This window comes from Aythya marila (genome assembly GCF_965140915.1).
Source record: "Aythya marila genome assembly, chromosome: 21".
Classification (NCBI taxonomy): Eukaryota; Metazoa; Chordata; class Aves; order Anseriformes; family Anatidae; genus Aythya; species Aythya marila.
Genome location: NC_139062.1, coordinates 1,559,083 through 1,576,473, shown reverse-complemented (window position 1 = coordinate 1,576,473; position 17,391 = coordinate 1,559,083). Strand labels below are relative to the sequence as shown.

The following is a 17,391-nucleotide window of genomic DNA, read 5'->3' as shown; positions in this document are numbered from 1 at the left end:
GGCCGTAAGGTGGCAAAGCTAATGGGTGAACGTGCCTGCAGGTACCACGCCCGCCTGCTTTTTCCCTCGTCTAAAAGATCTGCTCAACAGGTCCATTCCACGGAAATACAGCTTGGTGTTTTCGTTTCGGGATTGGATTTTTTTTTTGGCTTTCATCAATAGCAGGGGATGAAATAAACACGGTTCATTTCTATTTACTACAAAAAAACATCGGGATGCTAGAGTCCTGCCTTGTAAATCTCCACATCTGCAGCTCTGGTCCTTCCTTCTTTCCTTCCTTCCTTCCTTTCTTACTGGCAGTTGTTCCTTTTATTGGTGTGCTTGGCATGCATAGGGATGTGAGGATTTCTCTGATAAAGTGCAAGTGCTGTTGGTCCTTATAAATAAGGGAAGATTGTGCATCTACTTTTGTCTCCTGGTTCACCGCCGAGCAGTCTCTGGGTGGCCAGAACGTGTCCTTCTGCAACTGTGCGGAAAGCTCACGCAAGTCCTGCTGTCGGAAACCTGCCCGAGCCATCTGAGGTTGGAGTTATTTGCCTTCTCTCTCTCCCTGACACACAGACACGCGCACAGACACACAGACACACGCGTCTCCCCCCGCCCCGGGGCTCCCCCATGGGGACCAGCTCAGGGGGGGCCCCGCTCCCCGTCCCTGCCACCCCGCAGCTCCGCCTGGCCGAGCTGCTTCAGACGGCGGCTTCTCCAAATGCAGAAACACATCACGCTGCTTCAGAACGGCCGGGAACGAGGGAGCCGAGATAGATTTTATGGTGTCAAATCGCTACCAAGATTACACTGGAATACCCACAAGAACTACGCGGTGCAGCCAGCGGATACAAAGAAAGAGAAAGATCAATGGGGAAAGCACAACACGCAACTGCAGGGCTGGAGTGGGCTGATGCCGGAGAAGTGAGACAAAGAAGGAAAATTCAAGCACTGTGACAGCAGGGAGAATTTGCACAGGCTGCACCGTTTACAGCAGTAAAACACAAAAGCCCCAATGCAGGCTGTGGGGAAGGAGTGATGCTGAAACCTCGCTGCCCCCCAAGGGGCTGCCCCACTCCGTGGTGCTGGGGTCCCCCAGTGGGGCTGGGGTCTCCGTGGCCACCCGTGCCCACCTCGCCCAGCGCTCAGGAGGCACCGCTGCCACAGAAGGAACGGGCTTGGGCACAGCACCAGGTCCATACAGGCAGGATGGAAACCCCATGCCTGGTGTCTGGCTGCTCCTGCCCCACACAGCCACCAGAAGTCGAGGCAGGAGGCTCTGCACCGCGGCAGGGCGGGCTCAGGATGCTCCTCCAGGTTCATCAAAGCCACAGGGAATACTGCCAGCACCTTCAGAGATGTTTGGTTCAAACCCACATGTCTGGCAAGGAAGACTTCTTCCCGGGACAGCTTCCAAAAACGAGGGGAAAACAATCCAGACCGTATAACCCCATCAGAAAAGGACAGAAAACAATACAGAAACAAGAGACTGCACGTGTGGCTATGCGCAATACCAGAAGTTCCTACTTCCTTTTTTTTTTTTTTTGAACTGCACACTTACAATAAGGAAATGGAGCTGGGTAATTAGCGGATGAGTAGGGATGCGTATCTGGATAATTCTAAAAAACCGTTAATATTTAGGAAGGGCGGTTTACAAAAAGAACCGGAGGACTTTGGTCTGAACTCTTCTGTCCTTTCCACTCACGTAACTCCGAAGCAGCACAAGGGGAAACCATCTCAGGGCCGGCCACAAGCAGCCTGCCAAGCAGAGGGCTGCACCCACACGGACCCAAGCAGCAGGGCTGGTGCACGGCGTGAGCACCCCAGCAGGAATGGGTTTCTAGCACAGCAGCCTGAATCTGAGCCACAAAACCCAATTTCCCTGGCAGAACGTCGCCTTTGCATCGTCTTCCCTTGGGAACCTCACTGGGGATGCTCGCTCTTGCCCCCTGCACAAAACGTGCAATTCCCTTCGGGTGCTCTCAGTGACCTCCTGCCCCTGCGGACCCCGCGAGCAGGGGCCGGGCTCCCCAGCCTCACCGGCCTCCCTCCCATCTCCCTCCCAACAACGGGGCACAGCTTTACGTCACCTTCAATTCAGAAGTCACTCTCCAGGAGACAAATGACCCCTCTGACCCCTGAAATCCGTCTCCTGGGGACGGAGCACAGCACGACGGCACGGGACAGCCGAGCCCCTCGGGTGGTCCCGGGGGGGGACACGCAGCACAAGCTGCCCCCAGTGCTCGCAGCCAGCCCCGGCCCCCGCCGTGCACCCACCGCCACCACAGCCCGTCACCCGCCCGCTGCTGGAAATGTGTTCCCGAAACAAAAAGGAAAAACTCTATATATATGTATACATACATATATATGTTTATACATACACACACACATATATATATGTATATGTCTATCTATATATACACGTATAGGTTTGAAAGGCAAGCTGCCAAAGTAGAAAACATCGGTTTAACTAGGTCATAGTATGCGTGTTAAAGAAATCAGACTTTTAGCCCATGACATTTTCTTTAAAAATGAGTATTTAAGATCTTCAAAAATTGCTACAGTACAAAAAGTGTTTGTGTGTGTATATATATTTTCTCTGTGTATATATCATATGTATGTATGTATATGGACCAGAATTAACGACCCCATCAGAAGAGACGCCCCACCCCTGTCCTCTGTAGCATTTCTGTGTTACTGACTTAGCTTCTGCTTCTCGCGAAGTCTTTTGCATCAGTACATGGCACATAATGGTATTATTGGCACAGGTTCAGAATCGTAGTCCGTATCCCAAGCTCCAGATGCTCAGTCCTGCTCCTTTCAGTTTTTCTCGGTTTCCTCTTCCTTCACGGGATTCTTCGCTCGCACATTTTTTACTCTTCTCCAAAAAAAATGCGCTCTTTGAAAAATGCAGTTACCTATAGGCGTGTTCATTTTTATAAAAATATATTTGGCCCATAGAACGCTGCTCTTTGAGTCTCCTACTGGTAAACAGAAATGGTAGGTACAGGTAACCCATTATTTTTTAATTTTTTTTTTTTTTACAGGTTCACCAATGGAATCCTGTTAAGGATGAAAAGAAAAATAAAGAGTGAGTCAGAACAGGGAAATGCATCCCAACTGGCATCAATTCTTTTACGCTTTTTTACCCATTTTTACCCGTACCCAAACCACTGCTATTAAGCACAAGACCCCCACCTGGCAGCATCCACCCTCACGCGAGAGCCCGGGTGTCCCCTGGCAGGTGACAGTCCCTGGCCCCCCAAACTCCCCCCGGTTCCTGACAATCCTTTGGGACCAGCCTGCTCCTCCTGCCACCCCGGGGCAGCCCCAGCTCGGCACTGCCCTCCTCTCATCATTTCCAAGGGCAGCCTGCAAATTAGGATGCAGCTTCCTACACGCAGGGGGTACGGAGGAAGCTTCTGGTGAACAGTGGGAGTGACTAAGAGGCTTAGGTGTGCCTTACTGCACACTTTTATCTCCCCAGTGTGTTTTCCAAAGCGTAATTTATTGCTGATAATTCTCAAATTCTGGAGCTTTTCATACTCGGGCTAAGAGCATCGAGTGCTCTGGCAGATGAGAAGGCGATGATGAGCACTAACAAGATTTTCTAAAGTTAAATGCCCTAAAGAAATCAATAGAGAATTGGTTAAGCATCAAAACCAGAAAGCCTATTGAAGTTCCTCTTAAGCTATTTATTTGCCATCTTCTGACAGATCTCTCCCTACGTAATCTTTAAACCTTTATGTGAAGACAATTACTCCCCATCATTAGTGTGGCCATTTGCTTTATGTGTATGTGACTCCATGTATATCGCTGCGCTGCGTTACAGCTGAGCACGATGTGATGGCTACGTGCGAGCTCTACGTGCAGCCCCGTGCACGCTGGAAGCGCTGCCCATAGCATGCTCCCAACATACAGGCCCTCACCAGCACTCCGACCTCTGACTAGCTGGCGATAGGCATCCAGAAATGCAATATATTTTCTGTTCAAGGGTTTTTCTTCAACGCTATTTTTAAGCGAAATGCCCAGCGCACACCCTCTCAATGCAAACACTGAACTAATTAGCTAGGCAGATTTTACAGAATCCTTAATCTCTTGTACCAGGGCTGTGCTGGGAATGGTGTTATTTCTCAGAAGACAAGCCTGGATTTTTTATGATGACTCATTATCTGTTAATGTTAATACAAACCATTTGCTGTTGTTAGGCAGAATGGGGACATCGCAGCAGCTGCTTGCCATGTTCAAAGCTCAGAATTACCATACAATACTGTAAATTTGGACTGTTTTCTGAAAAAGCTAGGGTCAGATCAATGTTATAATACCGGTAACATTTCAAAATCTCACCGGACCACTTCTCTAATACTGATGCTGAACATGTACGTAGTGCTGGATGAATACTATTTAATGCATGCATTGCAGGATGTAAAATTTATATTGTATTCCAAATAGCCTCTTTGTGCAAAGTAGGTCAGCGCTTGATCAACCTCACAGATTTTTGTATAATCTCATTCCATGGGGTTTTTCAGTCAAAGAGAGTGGGATTAAGGACAAGAATAATGCGAAATACCAAACTTGATTTCAGAAAGCCCAGGCCAGATCAAAATCCAACCAAAGCAGCTCTGCTGCTGCGGTTCCTGACCGAAGCCCCAAGCCTATGTGTGTCCCCAGACCCCACGGCTGGAGGGGGCTTGAGCTGTGCCCCTGGCAAAGGCCGGTGCTGAGCTCCTCAGCAGCCTCTGCCACCTTTTTCCTTTGGGTCTGCAAAACCTTTGCCCTGGATCCCAAGTGCCAGGAGCCACCCCAGGCTGCCCCGAGGGCTGCAGGGACGGCATCGGGCTGTGCTGCTCCTGCCTCATCTCCATGGGCACCTGGCCTGGTGAGGGCACAGGCGTTTCTGCTTCTTCTGCCTCTAGGTTCTTAACCCTTCACTCAGCTGCCTGGCACAAATGCTTTAATTGACCACTTCACTGTTCTCAGAAAACAGCCTTGGGCCACGCCGCTGCATCTGTTTGCCAGGCTGCCGGGAACGGGCAAAGCCCCCTGCTTTAAGTACAGGAACAGTTGGCGTGCTGCCTTCTGCATAGGTGTGACACTCATCTACGAGAGAGTGCTCCGGAGGGGGTTGATGGCAGGCAGATGAAATCTGCTGGAAAACTCCAGCAGCTGTTCACTGTGCTGGGAACTCTGCTCTTCAGAGGGCCACCGCTGTGGCAGGGACCACTCCGGTGTCATGTAAGCCCTGAGAACATCTCATACTGGCAGGGGATGAACTTGACCTAAGGAAATAAAATCAACATCTGCTTGCGATGTAACCAGATGAGTGTCACCGGGTTTCCTTACAAAATCCCCGTGCTACCTGCAGCTCTCTGAACTGGAGCCCGTTGCACGGTGCCACCCTGCGCACCCTGACCCTGCAGAGACCAAGAGGTGTGCACCTGTAAAGTCTCTGTTAAACTCAAACCAGCCTCCCAGTGCTCATCTGTTTAAAATTTCCACATGTTCTCTCAGCTCCTGCCATCCTTTTCCCTGGCCACGTAATCTGTCTTGTGCCTCGAGCTCTGAGTCTACACGTTCGGTAGTACTAATTTGCTTATTAGAGAGCAAAGAGCTGTGAAGTGCCATCAATTAATACTTGTAAAGTACTCCGAGCCTTTCCAAGGGAAGACGTTTCCAGCACCAAGGCTGGTGTGGCTTCTAAACCCCATGGACTGCACGGTGCCCTGCTCAGGGGCTGCCTCGTGGCCCTCCTTCCCCTGCAAACACGGCAAGGAATGGGTGGGAAACAAAGCTGGGACCAACCTGCAGCCTTCCACCTCTGCTGAGGTGCGTCTGTCAGTCACCTGCAGGCAGCTTTGCTGGCTTGCTTTGTAAGCCAGCCAGGAAAACGTTCCCACCTCCAGAGGAGATGCAGCCTGAAGCAGCTGAGAGCTGCCAAGCACCTTTTCCAGCACCCTCTGCTCCAGGAACGAGAGCTGTTAAGGCGTCCCCAGCTCTCCCTGCCCGTGGCAGTGCCTGCCTGGTGTCAGCACAGTGAGACCACGACAGGGGACAACCTACACGCCGAGCTTCCTCACCACCATCAGCTACGCCATCTGCTCTCAGGTTTTACCTTGCACAGGGACTTGGGAAAAAAGAAATTTTGGTCTACGACACGTCCCAGGCAGGAGGTGCAGGCACACGCTGGGACATGGAGCTGTCCTGGTGCATGCACACCTGCACAGGGGTGTGCGCACACAGAGAAGGGTTTTTGGACTAATCTCATTTTGTTAATTATTACTGAAACCAAACAGAACTTTATAAGTAATTGGAGCACTATTACAGAGCTAATGATCCAGGTAAAATTTGGATAGATTTTTCCAGAGCACGTCGATACGTGTTTCATGGATTCCATGAAAACAGGTCAATGAGAATTTCAAGGATTTAATAATGGGCCGGCTTTAGACTATTTAAAGAAATCTATTGAAATGATCGAGGACTCGTTCTTTGGCACAGAATTACACAGGACCTTGAAAACCAGTGGTGGGGATTGCCCGTTTCCTACAGTGGGCAACATCTCAGAGCGAGTCGCTCTCCTTCAGGCACCTGAGCTGCTGCTGACATTTACGTGTGATTGGGTTGGGTTTTGTTTTGCTTTTTTGTAAAGCAAGGGACAGACTTCACAATCTACAAAGCTTAGGGTGTAAAGGCATAGCAGGCTACTGCTGTTTGCTTTTTAAGCGTGTGCCTGCACGTGCTGTTGAAGACAGTGCAGAATCTGTCCCCAAAGTGTCCTGCAGCTGATCCTTGCTCACCAGCACAAGCTCTCTGGCCAGGTACCTTCGCACTTTGTCTCCTCCAGACAGTGGCCACACAGAACCAGAGAAATAATGATAGAACACTGATCGATGGGGAGTAAGAGCCTGTCCTAACTGAAGAGGAAAAGCTCTCTGGGCTCCCCCCAGAAGGCTCCCTCCGTGCCCTGCCCCTGCCTCCTGCCCAGCCAGGTGCGTGCCTCACCTGGGCTGCCCAGACACAGCCACGAGCACAGCAGAGGCCATTAACTTTTTATTCCCTTTCATTCTAATCTAATTATCTCTCTGTGTTCAGTAGCCGAGTGTAATGTTAAACAGGCTATTCCGAATAAGCTCCAGCCAGGGAAGACTGGAAATTTCATTTCCACGGAATCTGTGGTTCATTACAGCGGGGACTTGGGACAGACCGCTTAATGGACCCGAGCGCGTGGCTCGAGCTGGCACGGCTGCCCCCAGCCTCATCCCATGGCACACGGTGAAGCCTAATTGCTTTTCCTGCCACTGCTGTCAGCAGCGCCACCTTCACCAGAACAACAAGGAGGTGAAAACAGCCCAAGCTAACTAAAACAACACAAAAAGCAAACAACAAAAAAAGAAAAAAAAATCTGCTGGAGTGGTTTTTGAGAGCGACTTCTACCAACGGCACTGTGCGGGCGCTGCTCGGAGTGGTACCTACCAGGAAACAGCCACACGGCGTCTGCCCTGCCCCGGGAAGTAAAACAGGCTTCGGCCAGTCAGCAGGAGATTTCAAACCATTTCTCAGACACAAAGGCCACAGGAATAAGATGCCGATCAGAAGACGAGGGTCTGCAGCGAGCAGAAAAATGGGCTTGCGCGTGCTGGTGCATAACACGAGCAAGCCGCAGAGGCCTGCTGCACAAATCAGCTTTTCAGAGCAAGAACAAACCTCTGGAGCAATGCTTTCGGGGGGGCTTATTGGCCTTGGAAACCGGGGTGGTGCAAAGCAGAGAAAGAAGCAGAAAAGGATGGCCTGCAAAGTCATGTTTCTCCCTGAGAACAAGCACCTTGTAGCGCAGCCAAGCCATGTCCCTGTGGGGGCAGCCCCATTTCCCCAAGTGGCCGTGATGCCTGTGCCACTTGCAGGGCTGTGCATCACCTCCATGGGGCTGCAGGGAGCGTGCCCAGGCCAATAAAACCACACAGAAAGCATTGCCTTGAGGCACACAAGCAACGAACCCTCCCCAGCAGCACGCAGACGGGTGGGGAAGCAGAGCACCGTGCCCCCCACCATCCATTCACACACACACGGGTTCAACGAAATGGTTTGAAAATCAGGCACGTTCTCTGCCTTCCAGCATCAGAGGAGACAATACGCACGCAGACGATGGTTAGAAGGGTGCCTGGTAAGTTGCTGCCTTCCAGGCTTGTGTCCCTCATGCAGCTGGACCCTGGCTGTGGGCAGCAGCCCAGCTGCAGCGCACGCAGGACCCGAGCACCTCATCAAGTTGCTCATCTCCTCCTCACAAGCCTCCCACGGCTCCCTCCAGCTTTGCCAGCAGAGATGGGGGCACTGCATGGAGCAGCCAAAGGCACCGCTGCAGCAGAGCGAGCCCAGCCCCGGGGAAGGGTCCCCCCGGTCCCCCCTCCTGCAGCGAGGGGCACGCAGAGCCACGGCTCGCCAGTCTCGCACCTTGCTGTCAGCTCCCATTATGCCCCCTTGTTAACGTATCATTATTTCATGCCAGACAAATGGTTCATTCGGTTCTCGCAGCCTGCTCCTTCATTAATCACACCGCTCATTCACAGCCGAGCAGCTCTTTAGGTGCCACTTAGAGGACAGCACAAATTCTGCGAGATGGATCTGAGGAACATTTACTTGCCGGAGGCAGGGAGCTGAGAAGCGTGCGGTGTAAATGCTGTTGGGGCTGGATGAGAGGTGCTCAGGGTAAGGGCAGCTGACACCACAAGGACGGGGCACAGCAGGAGAGCTGAGCAGGACTGGGACAGCCTTCCCCACCCGAGCACGGGGACCCCAGTGCCGGAGGTGCACGGGAACGCGATGGGCATCCCCTCACCTGTTTCCATTGTACGTCGCTTTGTAATCTCCGGGTGAGTGCAATGCCTCCTCCGTGTACACGGGCACCGGCGTCCTGACACACTCGTGGGAGCACTGCAGCGTTTCGTTGTAGGCTGTGAATATGTCCAGGCTGCTGGGCACGCGGGCGGGGGTGAAGTCGGTCAGGTTCTGGCAGCTCTCCTCCTGCTGATTGATTTTGCGTTGGTGGCTGTTGCGCCGCGTGGTCCCGCTCTGCGCGCAGCTGGGGCGGTGAGGAGAGGAAGAGAAAACACGACACAAAACACGGCGCTGACGCTTGGAAGAAGAACTCGCGTTATCGGCCATTAATTATACATCATTCGATATTAGATTACAATGCAGGCGCTTTGGAAAGATCAGCCGCAATCAAGCAGTCATTTCGCTTTATTTATTTATTTTTTTTTTTAAACGAGCAAATTTAAATTTTAAATATAAGCTTTTAACTACCAGAAGAATTACTTAGCGAGTCACACGTTTGTATCTGCGGGAAATGAAAGCCTTATTTTAAAATGGAAAAAAAAAAAAAAAAAAAAAAAGCAGATGAGAACAATTAAGTTAAACCCCTTCTATTTGGGAGGCATCAAAAGGCTTTAATTATTGGGATAAATGACTCCAGAAATGTGTCTGACACCCAGAGCTATTCTTCCCCAGCAGGGCCGGGTGAGCACCCTGGGCACGGCTGGTGGCCAAATGGCTACTGGGGGCCAAAAGCCCGGGGGAGAGCGGGTGGAACCGCTCACACACGAGGGGTTCCTGGCACATTTGCAGCAGGAGCAGCAGCACCCAAAGCACACGCCCTGCACGCAGCCGACACCCACCCGCCCTGCCCAAGGGGGGCACGCAGCACCCCGCGGGAGGTGCAGCCGGCGTCCCACTTGGTGCCGGTGACTGATCTGGGTCAGCCCTGCCAGCTCACAGTGTGCTGCTCCCCAGCCCTCGCTGCTCTACCTCTCACACATGGGGAGCCCAACCTGCACGAGGGAGCCAGGCTCGTGCTGGGAAATGCCAGAGCTGAGCTCATGGGGTGCCGGTTTTCTGCCGGTGCCACAGCTGACTGCGGGCTGAGCTTGCCTGCATGCATTCCCCAGCAGGTGCCCAATTCACTCACTGCAAACAAATTCTGCTCGTCACCCACACCAATCAAAATTTCCCCCCTCTCCTTTTTGGCTTCAGCATTCGGCTGCTTGAGCTGTCCCACCAAGCTGTGGCTGGCCAAGCCACGGTACCTGGGCACACAATGACCTCCTTGGGTCTGCCTGGCAGCACCTGTGCCAGCCCTTTTTCCTCCACAGCACTTCAAATAGCTTTGCCTCCCAGTAAGCAAACAGGCTTTTAATCAACCCGTTTTTCTAACTTACTTCCAGGCTCAGGGGCTGATTTCCCGTGGTGCCCACAGGGAGCACCGGGCTCCCGTGGGCAGTGGGGGGCACACCACAGCGGGGCTGGGGGCGGCAGTGCGAGAAACCCAGGGCAGAGACCACCCCAGGACTGCCTGGGCCAGCAGCACCATGCTGCAGCTCTCCTCGTGGTCCCAGAGGTGCAGCAGCACTATTACACCCAGCAAGACTGACCTCAAAGTAGGCCAGTTTCTCTGGGAAAATAGGTAAAGTCACGAGTGCCTGAAGCAAAAAGCTAACCTATTTTACCAGACGCGCAGCCATGTTAAGGGAATAAATGAGAGCAAATTAAGCTAGAGGAGCACACGAACACTCCAGGGGATGGACACACTTAGATCTGGCACCATCCAAGGTGCTGGGATGAAGCATTTCAGCCCTGGAGCCACAGGAGAGGCTGGAGAACAGAAGCGCAGCCTGCGGAGCCATGCGGGCGCACTGAGGAGCAGGGCAACTCTCGCCACCTGCTGCCATAGAAGGCAGGGTTTTGACGTCACCAGATGACATCACTGCAGGGATCTGGCACTAGTCAGTCACCGAGCAGTGACACACACATGTCCCTGTGTGAATTCAGGCCCCTTGATCCTCACCACCCACTCATATCAGACCACAGACTTGGAGAAAGAGGTGGGGTGTTCACCCAAAGCCACCCGGGCGCAGGGGGCAGGCAGGGGGTGCCGGGGACCCTTGGGGCAGTTTCCATGTAAAAACCACTTTATCCTGAGACGCCTTTCACAGCCCATCTTGGCTGCTGTGTGCTCCCAGCAGGGAAGGCTCCCGGTGTTGCAGCCCTCGCCCCTGACCACCCCATCCAGCAGCACCACCCCATCCGAGCTCACCACCAAGAGGCCTTACCAGTTTTTTAAGACAAGAGTTGTTATCAGAGCAGCTATGACCATGATGAGGGACACTGTAATAGTGATTATCTGATGGACCGCCAGACCTGCAGAGAAAAAATAAAAGAAATATCAGAGAGAGCGAAGATGGGAACCCAAGGGGCTGCAGGGTAACACTGAGCAGAACCCACAGCCTCGTGAGATGTGTCCAGCCCAGCCCCCCCAGCTCCAGCAGGAGGAAAACAAAAGCTCCCACTGTGTGCACACCTCCGAGATACTCCCACGAGCCCCAGGGTGCCCCATCACATCCCCTGCCCTCATCCTCCCAAAGCACTTCCCCAGCACGGGGCTGGTGAGCAGCCCGCAGGCAGCGCAGCTCCTGCAATTCTCCCTCCCGCATTACATTAAATAATCTTTAAACCGGGCTTCTCCTTTTCTATCCTCTCAAGTATGTTCCTTGTCAGCATGAATTAGGCACGAAGAACGGAAGAAATGTAAAGACGCATACCCTCTGGGATGGAACGGGAAACTTGAGCGCAGCCTTGCAGTGGGTGCAGGATTAACCAGAGATAATAATTACAGTACTAACTGCGGCTCACTTAAGAAGGTCGGATGGGCTCATTTTCTCCTAATTCACCTTACACAGGGTATAATTTTGGCTCGTGTATCATTCCTAATGAGCAGTTTGGAAACAAAAGCATCTCAATGTACAGTATGTTTGTGATTTTGTGCTGCTTTACAGTCACAATTTCGTAATGAAATGATTTTCCTGGCTGCAGCCCAAGGATGTGCTATTTTTCACAAACAGATGTTGCAGCTCCTGATGGATGATGTTTTTTAATAAATAAATAAATGTTAGCATGACAGGAAAATGAGCAGTTTTATATATTTATGTCTATATATAGATACAGATATGTATCCGTACAATACATACGTAGTGTTCCTGGCTCGTGTGGGTGTGCGTGGCAAGGAAATTGCTTCTTCCCATGCAAGAGCATGACAAACCCCAGCTAGCTGCCTGCAGGCGAAGCTGGTGGAGCCAGGGAGAGCCCACAGAGCCACCTTGACGTGCCCAGCCCCACCAACATCGTGCCGGGAGGTGGTGGCACAGTGGCCAGCAGCTCTCCGGAGCCAGCTCAGTGCTGCATCTGCAGCACCAGCAGCCGTATGCACCACATCCGGGTGCTGCTCTGCTGCCTTTTCACAGAGAATAACAGTTTGGGCTCCCTTCGGATTTGTTATCTTGCCTTCCCCCTGCTCACCCGCACACCAGGCGTTTCACATCCCTACTGATAAGACCTGTCAATGCAGAGAAGCCGCTCAAGTCCAGCCCGGCTCCCAGGGCAGAGCTGCCACCCCCCAGGGGCATGCAGGTGCCCAAAGCCTCCTCAGCCCACACAACACTGCAGAACTGCCAATTCCCCAAAGCCCAGGGCCAGCGGACCCCCTCCAGCCCACAGCACAGACACACCGGCTAGGAGCGACACCTTTTCAGGGAGCTGCAGCAAATCAAACACGCAGAGATGTGAGCCTTGACAGTTTAATACAATAAAGCCAAGGTCACCTTTGGCCAGCCTGATTCACCAAGCAGCTGGTGCCAGCAATGGCTCGCGGCGAGGTTCCTGCTTCCCACGGTGCCAGGAGCACGGCTGAAGCCGCAGCCCACGGCGCAGGCAGAGCGCTCACCTCCCTGGGGAGCCCTGGGGATGGCCCAGCCAGAGCTCCTTGCTCTGAAAGCAAAGTGCTTCAAGGCAACTCCAGATTTCCTCTGAATGATGCTCGTGAGCAAGGCTCATGTTTGACAGGAAATCTATCCACTGCTGCAGCCCAGCATGGAAGAGGCTCCTGGGTCCAGATGGGAGGGAAGCGTTGTCTTCCTGCCCTAGGACTCGTGTTAGTGCATCTAACATGGGCTGCAAGCTGCAGCCCTGAGTCCTCCCTCCAGCCTGCAAGCCAGCTGCCAAAGGCCAAACCCAGCATAGGAGCCTCCGGGGCTTCAAATAAGGCCCCCGATCCACCCCAGCTGCCTTCCAGCTGGCCTGAACCTACACAGGCCCAGCCTGCCCCTCGCTACATTCATGCAAGGCACCTGGGCACCCTGCTCCTGCTGCCCCGTAGTCATTCCCCTTTGGCAAGCACAGAGGGGCTTTGTCCCCAGGGGTTCAGGATGCCAGGGATGCACTGGTCCCATGGTCAGGTGCAGTTATTCCAATGCACTGGGCACTCCTCTGTGCTCCCATGACACAGCAATGAAATTATAAGTGGAAAAAAGTCCAGAGGAGGGTGGATCGGCACATTATAAATCAATCCGTGGCTTTTTCCTTGCGATAGTTGTGTTGTTGCAGTTGGCAATGAGGTCAGGTCCTGCAGACAGACGTAACGTGGTGGCTCCTGCACCTTAACCTGTTCTGGCTGCCGTCGTCTGATGATGCTCAATACAAAGTGAGGGTGCGATGGACAGAATCACCCATGCCCCTGACTGGGAGACAGGCCTGAAGGGGGACAGAAGGGCAACCTTCAGACAGAGGGGTTCACCAGCACAGCGATGCCCTGGGCTTCTTGTGCCCATGTCATTTCCCTCACAGCTGTGGCACCAGGGTTTGGGGGCACCTTTGGCACTCCTCAGGGGTTGGCTCTCCTCCTTGCCTCTGCCTTGTCAGTGGCAGAAACACCAGATGCCAGGATTTTAGTCACGAGCTAAGAGCTGCTGGTGTAAAGAACAGTAAAAGCAAGAACAAAACAATCAAAATCCCTCCAAATAAAACAGAAGTGTTTCTGGAAGGAGATGCACGCACCATCTTCTGGTGCTCACTCTGCTTTGCCAGAGGATGCGACGTGGGGGAGTTTGGGAGAGGAGCCTGAGCAACAAGCAGAAATCCTAGCTGATTCACTCCCCCGAGCAGGCAGAACCCCCGGCAGTGGCTCATCAAAACGCAGGGAGAGGCAGAATATTGGGAAAAACACGTCCTTTGGGGTCTTCCTCTGCCCCCTGCCCCACGAGCTGCACCGTGCTCCCTCCCTGGGGACGCAGCGGGTGGCTGCCTGCCAGCGTCCCGGCGGAGCCGGAGCAGGAGGGATGAGTCAGGGTTATTTTTCTCCCTCAACTCAAGCACCTATTTTGCAAATGACCCATTTCCTTCATTTACTCCCAATTACACTTCAATTGGTTCAAACAAACTGTGACAAGGTTCCTCTGGAGAACACTTGGCAGCGGCAGCTGCCGAAACAAAAGCGAGGGGCGCGCGGAGCGGAGGGCGCGCACCCACCATGCGGCCAGAGCATCCCGGCTGAGCATCCCGCTGCTCCCCGGACGGGAGAGGTGTCCCGAGGGGCACAGGGCAGCCATGTCTCCCGCAGCCAGCCTGCCCTGTGCTGTGCCGTGCCAGTGCCCCGCGCGTGCCGAGGTCAGGAGCAGCGGCGAGCCCGGCAGCGGCGGCACAACCGCCAGCCGCACCGCTCGCAGCGGTCTTGGAGCAGCTCCCAGTGGGACACCGCCGGGAAAGATAAAAGGAAAGGCTCTAAAAATAAAGTCAAGCCAGCCCAGTGCCCGATTCCTTTGAAAACAAGCAGCTTCGGAAAGCAGACCTTCGCAGAGACGGGAGCCGAGGAAGAGGCGGCAGGGGCGCGGGAGAGCCCACGATGCAATTAAAGCTCCGCTTACATAACCCGAAACACGCAGGCAGAACAGATTGCAGGTGGCAGAGCTCTGGGAAGGATGGCATCTCTTCTGAGCAGGACACATGGATTTTAAGAAGAGCTGGATAATTTTAGACTCCGGCACATACATAAGTTGCCATATGTACTAGTATGGTTCCTTTGCATTGCATATTAATTCTGCACCCAAGTCTAGGAGGATTTCAAGGGGATGGGAAATGTTTTTCCCAAGAGCGTTAACCACAGCAGAGCTAGAGGCTGGGGACGGGACCTGACAGGTAACTGAGATGATTTCTTGGGAAGCCCTACAGCGATACCCACTAGAATAAGGACTAATTTGTCTCTGTTCTTACTTAGCAAATATATCAAATCCTTTCCTCCGGGCCTTCAAGGAAATATATAGAACTGCACAAAGCAAAATCGATCAGGACTATCCAATCTGCAAGATAAGGTGTTAACGGATGGGGCGTTCTGGGATGCGGGAACATCCCGTAAGGGACAGCACCTGAGGGAGTGCGGCAAGATGACAGAGAGAGAAGGCTACGAAGAGCAGAGCATTATTTTAAATACAGCCGTAGGAACCCGACCCGTCTGGAGGAAAGGGACCTGGAGAATAAAATCGATAGCTCATAAAGCAAAATTACCCTTCCGCCTTCAGCGCAGGCAGCCTGTGATGTGCACAGCCCTGAGTGCATAACTCAGCTCAAGGACTGGGCCCCTAAAGCCCCGAGCTGCCGGGGCAGCGGTGGGACCGAGCTGGAAGCAGCAACGCGGGGCGGGGGCAGATTTATTTGCTCCCCCTGCGGCGTGGCTCTGGCTGCTGCTGCTGATCCCACGGGAAGCAGCAGCAAGGCAGAATCCTTCCCCACGTCAGCGAGGATTTGCACAGCCAGGAGCCAGGAGCTGCCTCGCTCTCCCCTTGCTCTGCTTTGTCTTCCGGAGGAAAATCATCCCGACTTCTTTACACAGGGACCTTCACTCCCTGGGTCCTTCAGCCAAACCCGTCACTTCGCATCTCTGCGGGCAAAACCCCAGCAGCAGTGGGGGACAGCAGGATGCTGCTGCATGTGCCACCCTTTGCTCCTCATGCACTGCTCTGCTTCCTTCCTCTGAGTGCCTAGAAATGCCCAGGGACATCCCCAACAGGGGCTTTGGGCTTGGAGAGCTTTGTCCAGGGCCGGGCATGTCCCAGGGCCAGCACCCGTGTGCGCAAGGACATGTATCCCACGTCCAGAGCCTGCTGAGGCTGCTTCTTCTCAATGGAAAACTGTCTCCTCCTTCACCATCACACTTCCACACTTTGTTTCAACACAAAATACATTTGCATGCTGATTTGCTCAGATTTTTTATTTTTTTTTAATTTCTTACTAAAAATCCTCCCATTTTTTTAGGGTTTTTCTGTTACTTCCTCCTTTACAACCAATAAAAAATGAGAGAAAAAAACAAATTTTCCTGAGGAAAGCCAGGCAAACCCGCTGCTCCCCCCCTGCTGCTCCCCCCGCAAGGAGGTTTTTCCTAGGGGAGCGTAAACTTTTGGCACATTCACGGAGCATCTGGTGACCGCGGGGTCCCAGCGCACGGAGGTGAGCTTTGGGTGGGTGCTGCCAGCACCCAGCTCAGACCCGCTGAAGTCCCCTTTTCCTGGCAAAAGTAAGGCTGAAAACATTTTAAACCACACAGGGCTGCCACCACCTCATTACAGAAGCAGGTGGTCATTTAATGCCACGCTGATACCCGGAGCAGCAGCCAGGTTATTGCTGGGTCCCGGCACGGCGCCGCCGCTCGGGTGCAGCCAGCTGCAGCTGCACGGAGCAGAGACCTCCTCCCGGCACGGGGACTGCAAGCACTTCACTGTTACAAGGCTTTTACTAGTAAATTTGACGCAGTGACCATTTAACTCGAGGGTAATTACAGGAGAAGTATTTAATGGAATTGAAAGTGTGTCCAAACCCCCGTGCTTCTGCTAGTGCAGCAGAATTTAATGTGTCGCATGCCAGGAGGGAAAGCTCTTCAAAGGCGCTCTTTGAACCCTTGGAAATGCTGAAATATGGCTGGGATTTTCCATTCGCACACCGTCCTGCTGAGCACTGCTCTCACCTGGGACTGCTCCCCCCATGAAGCACCAGGCTGGCGTTTCCAGGTCCCAGCCCAGCCCGCTGCCCACGCAGACCCCTGCCCGACTCACAGCTAGGGCTGCCCCACCACGGAGCTGCCCCAGCCCCAGATGCTCAGATCTGGCACCAGAGAAATCTCTTCAGGAGACATCTCAGTGTTAGGTTCCTCATTTTGGAGAACAGGACACACAAACTTATGGAAACCCACCTCTGGCACCCACACAGGCAGCAGCCGAGGGACTCGCCTGTTCAGACGCAGGACAGGAGGCATGCATCAAACTGGAAAATGGGATTTTGAGTTCCCAAAATCAAGGGGAAAAAAAAACCAATCTTCTCAAAGCAGGCAAATGCTTGGACACTTTTTGCTGCTAAAGTGTTGCTAGGACAATTTTTTTTTTTTTTTGGTATGTTAAAGACCATATATTTGCTACCAAGATGAAAGTGCTGAATTTTGGCCTTTCTGTCCACCTTTTGAAACAGCTCCTGGACAGCTCTGCATCAACAGAATTAATTCCACGAGAAAATCCATTTGAGACTAATGTGTCGCTACTGCAGGAG

At 53.0% G+C, this 17,391-nt stretch overlaps 1 protein-coding gene across 1 annotated transcript in view; it reads right to left on the bottom strand.

Annotated features, from left to right (window-relative positions):
* Window positions 1–2,481: 2,481 nt before the first annotated feature.
* AJAP1 (adherens junctions associated protein 1) overlaps window positions 2,482–17,391 on the bottom strand; it is a 41,992-nt gene continuing 27,082 nt past the window's right edge. The window contains exons 3-6 of the mRNA XM_082777208.1: window positions 11,085–11,172; window positions 8,816–9,058; window positions 7,456–7,586; window positions 2,482–3,048 (exon numbers count right to left, since the gene is read on the bottom strand). Coding sequence (XP_082633334.1) covers window positions 7,514–7,586; window positions 8,816–9,058; window positions 11,085–11,172 — 404 coding nt within the window. The 3' untranslated portion in view covers window positions 2,482–3,048; window positions 7,456–7,513. The remainder of the gene's footprint in view (window positions 3,049–7,455; window positions 7,587–8,815; window positions 9,059–11,084; window positions 11,173–17,391) is intronic.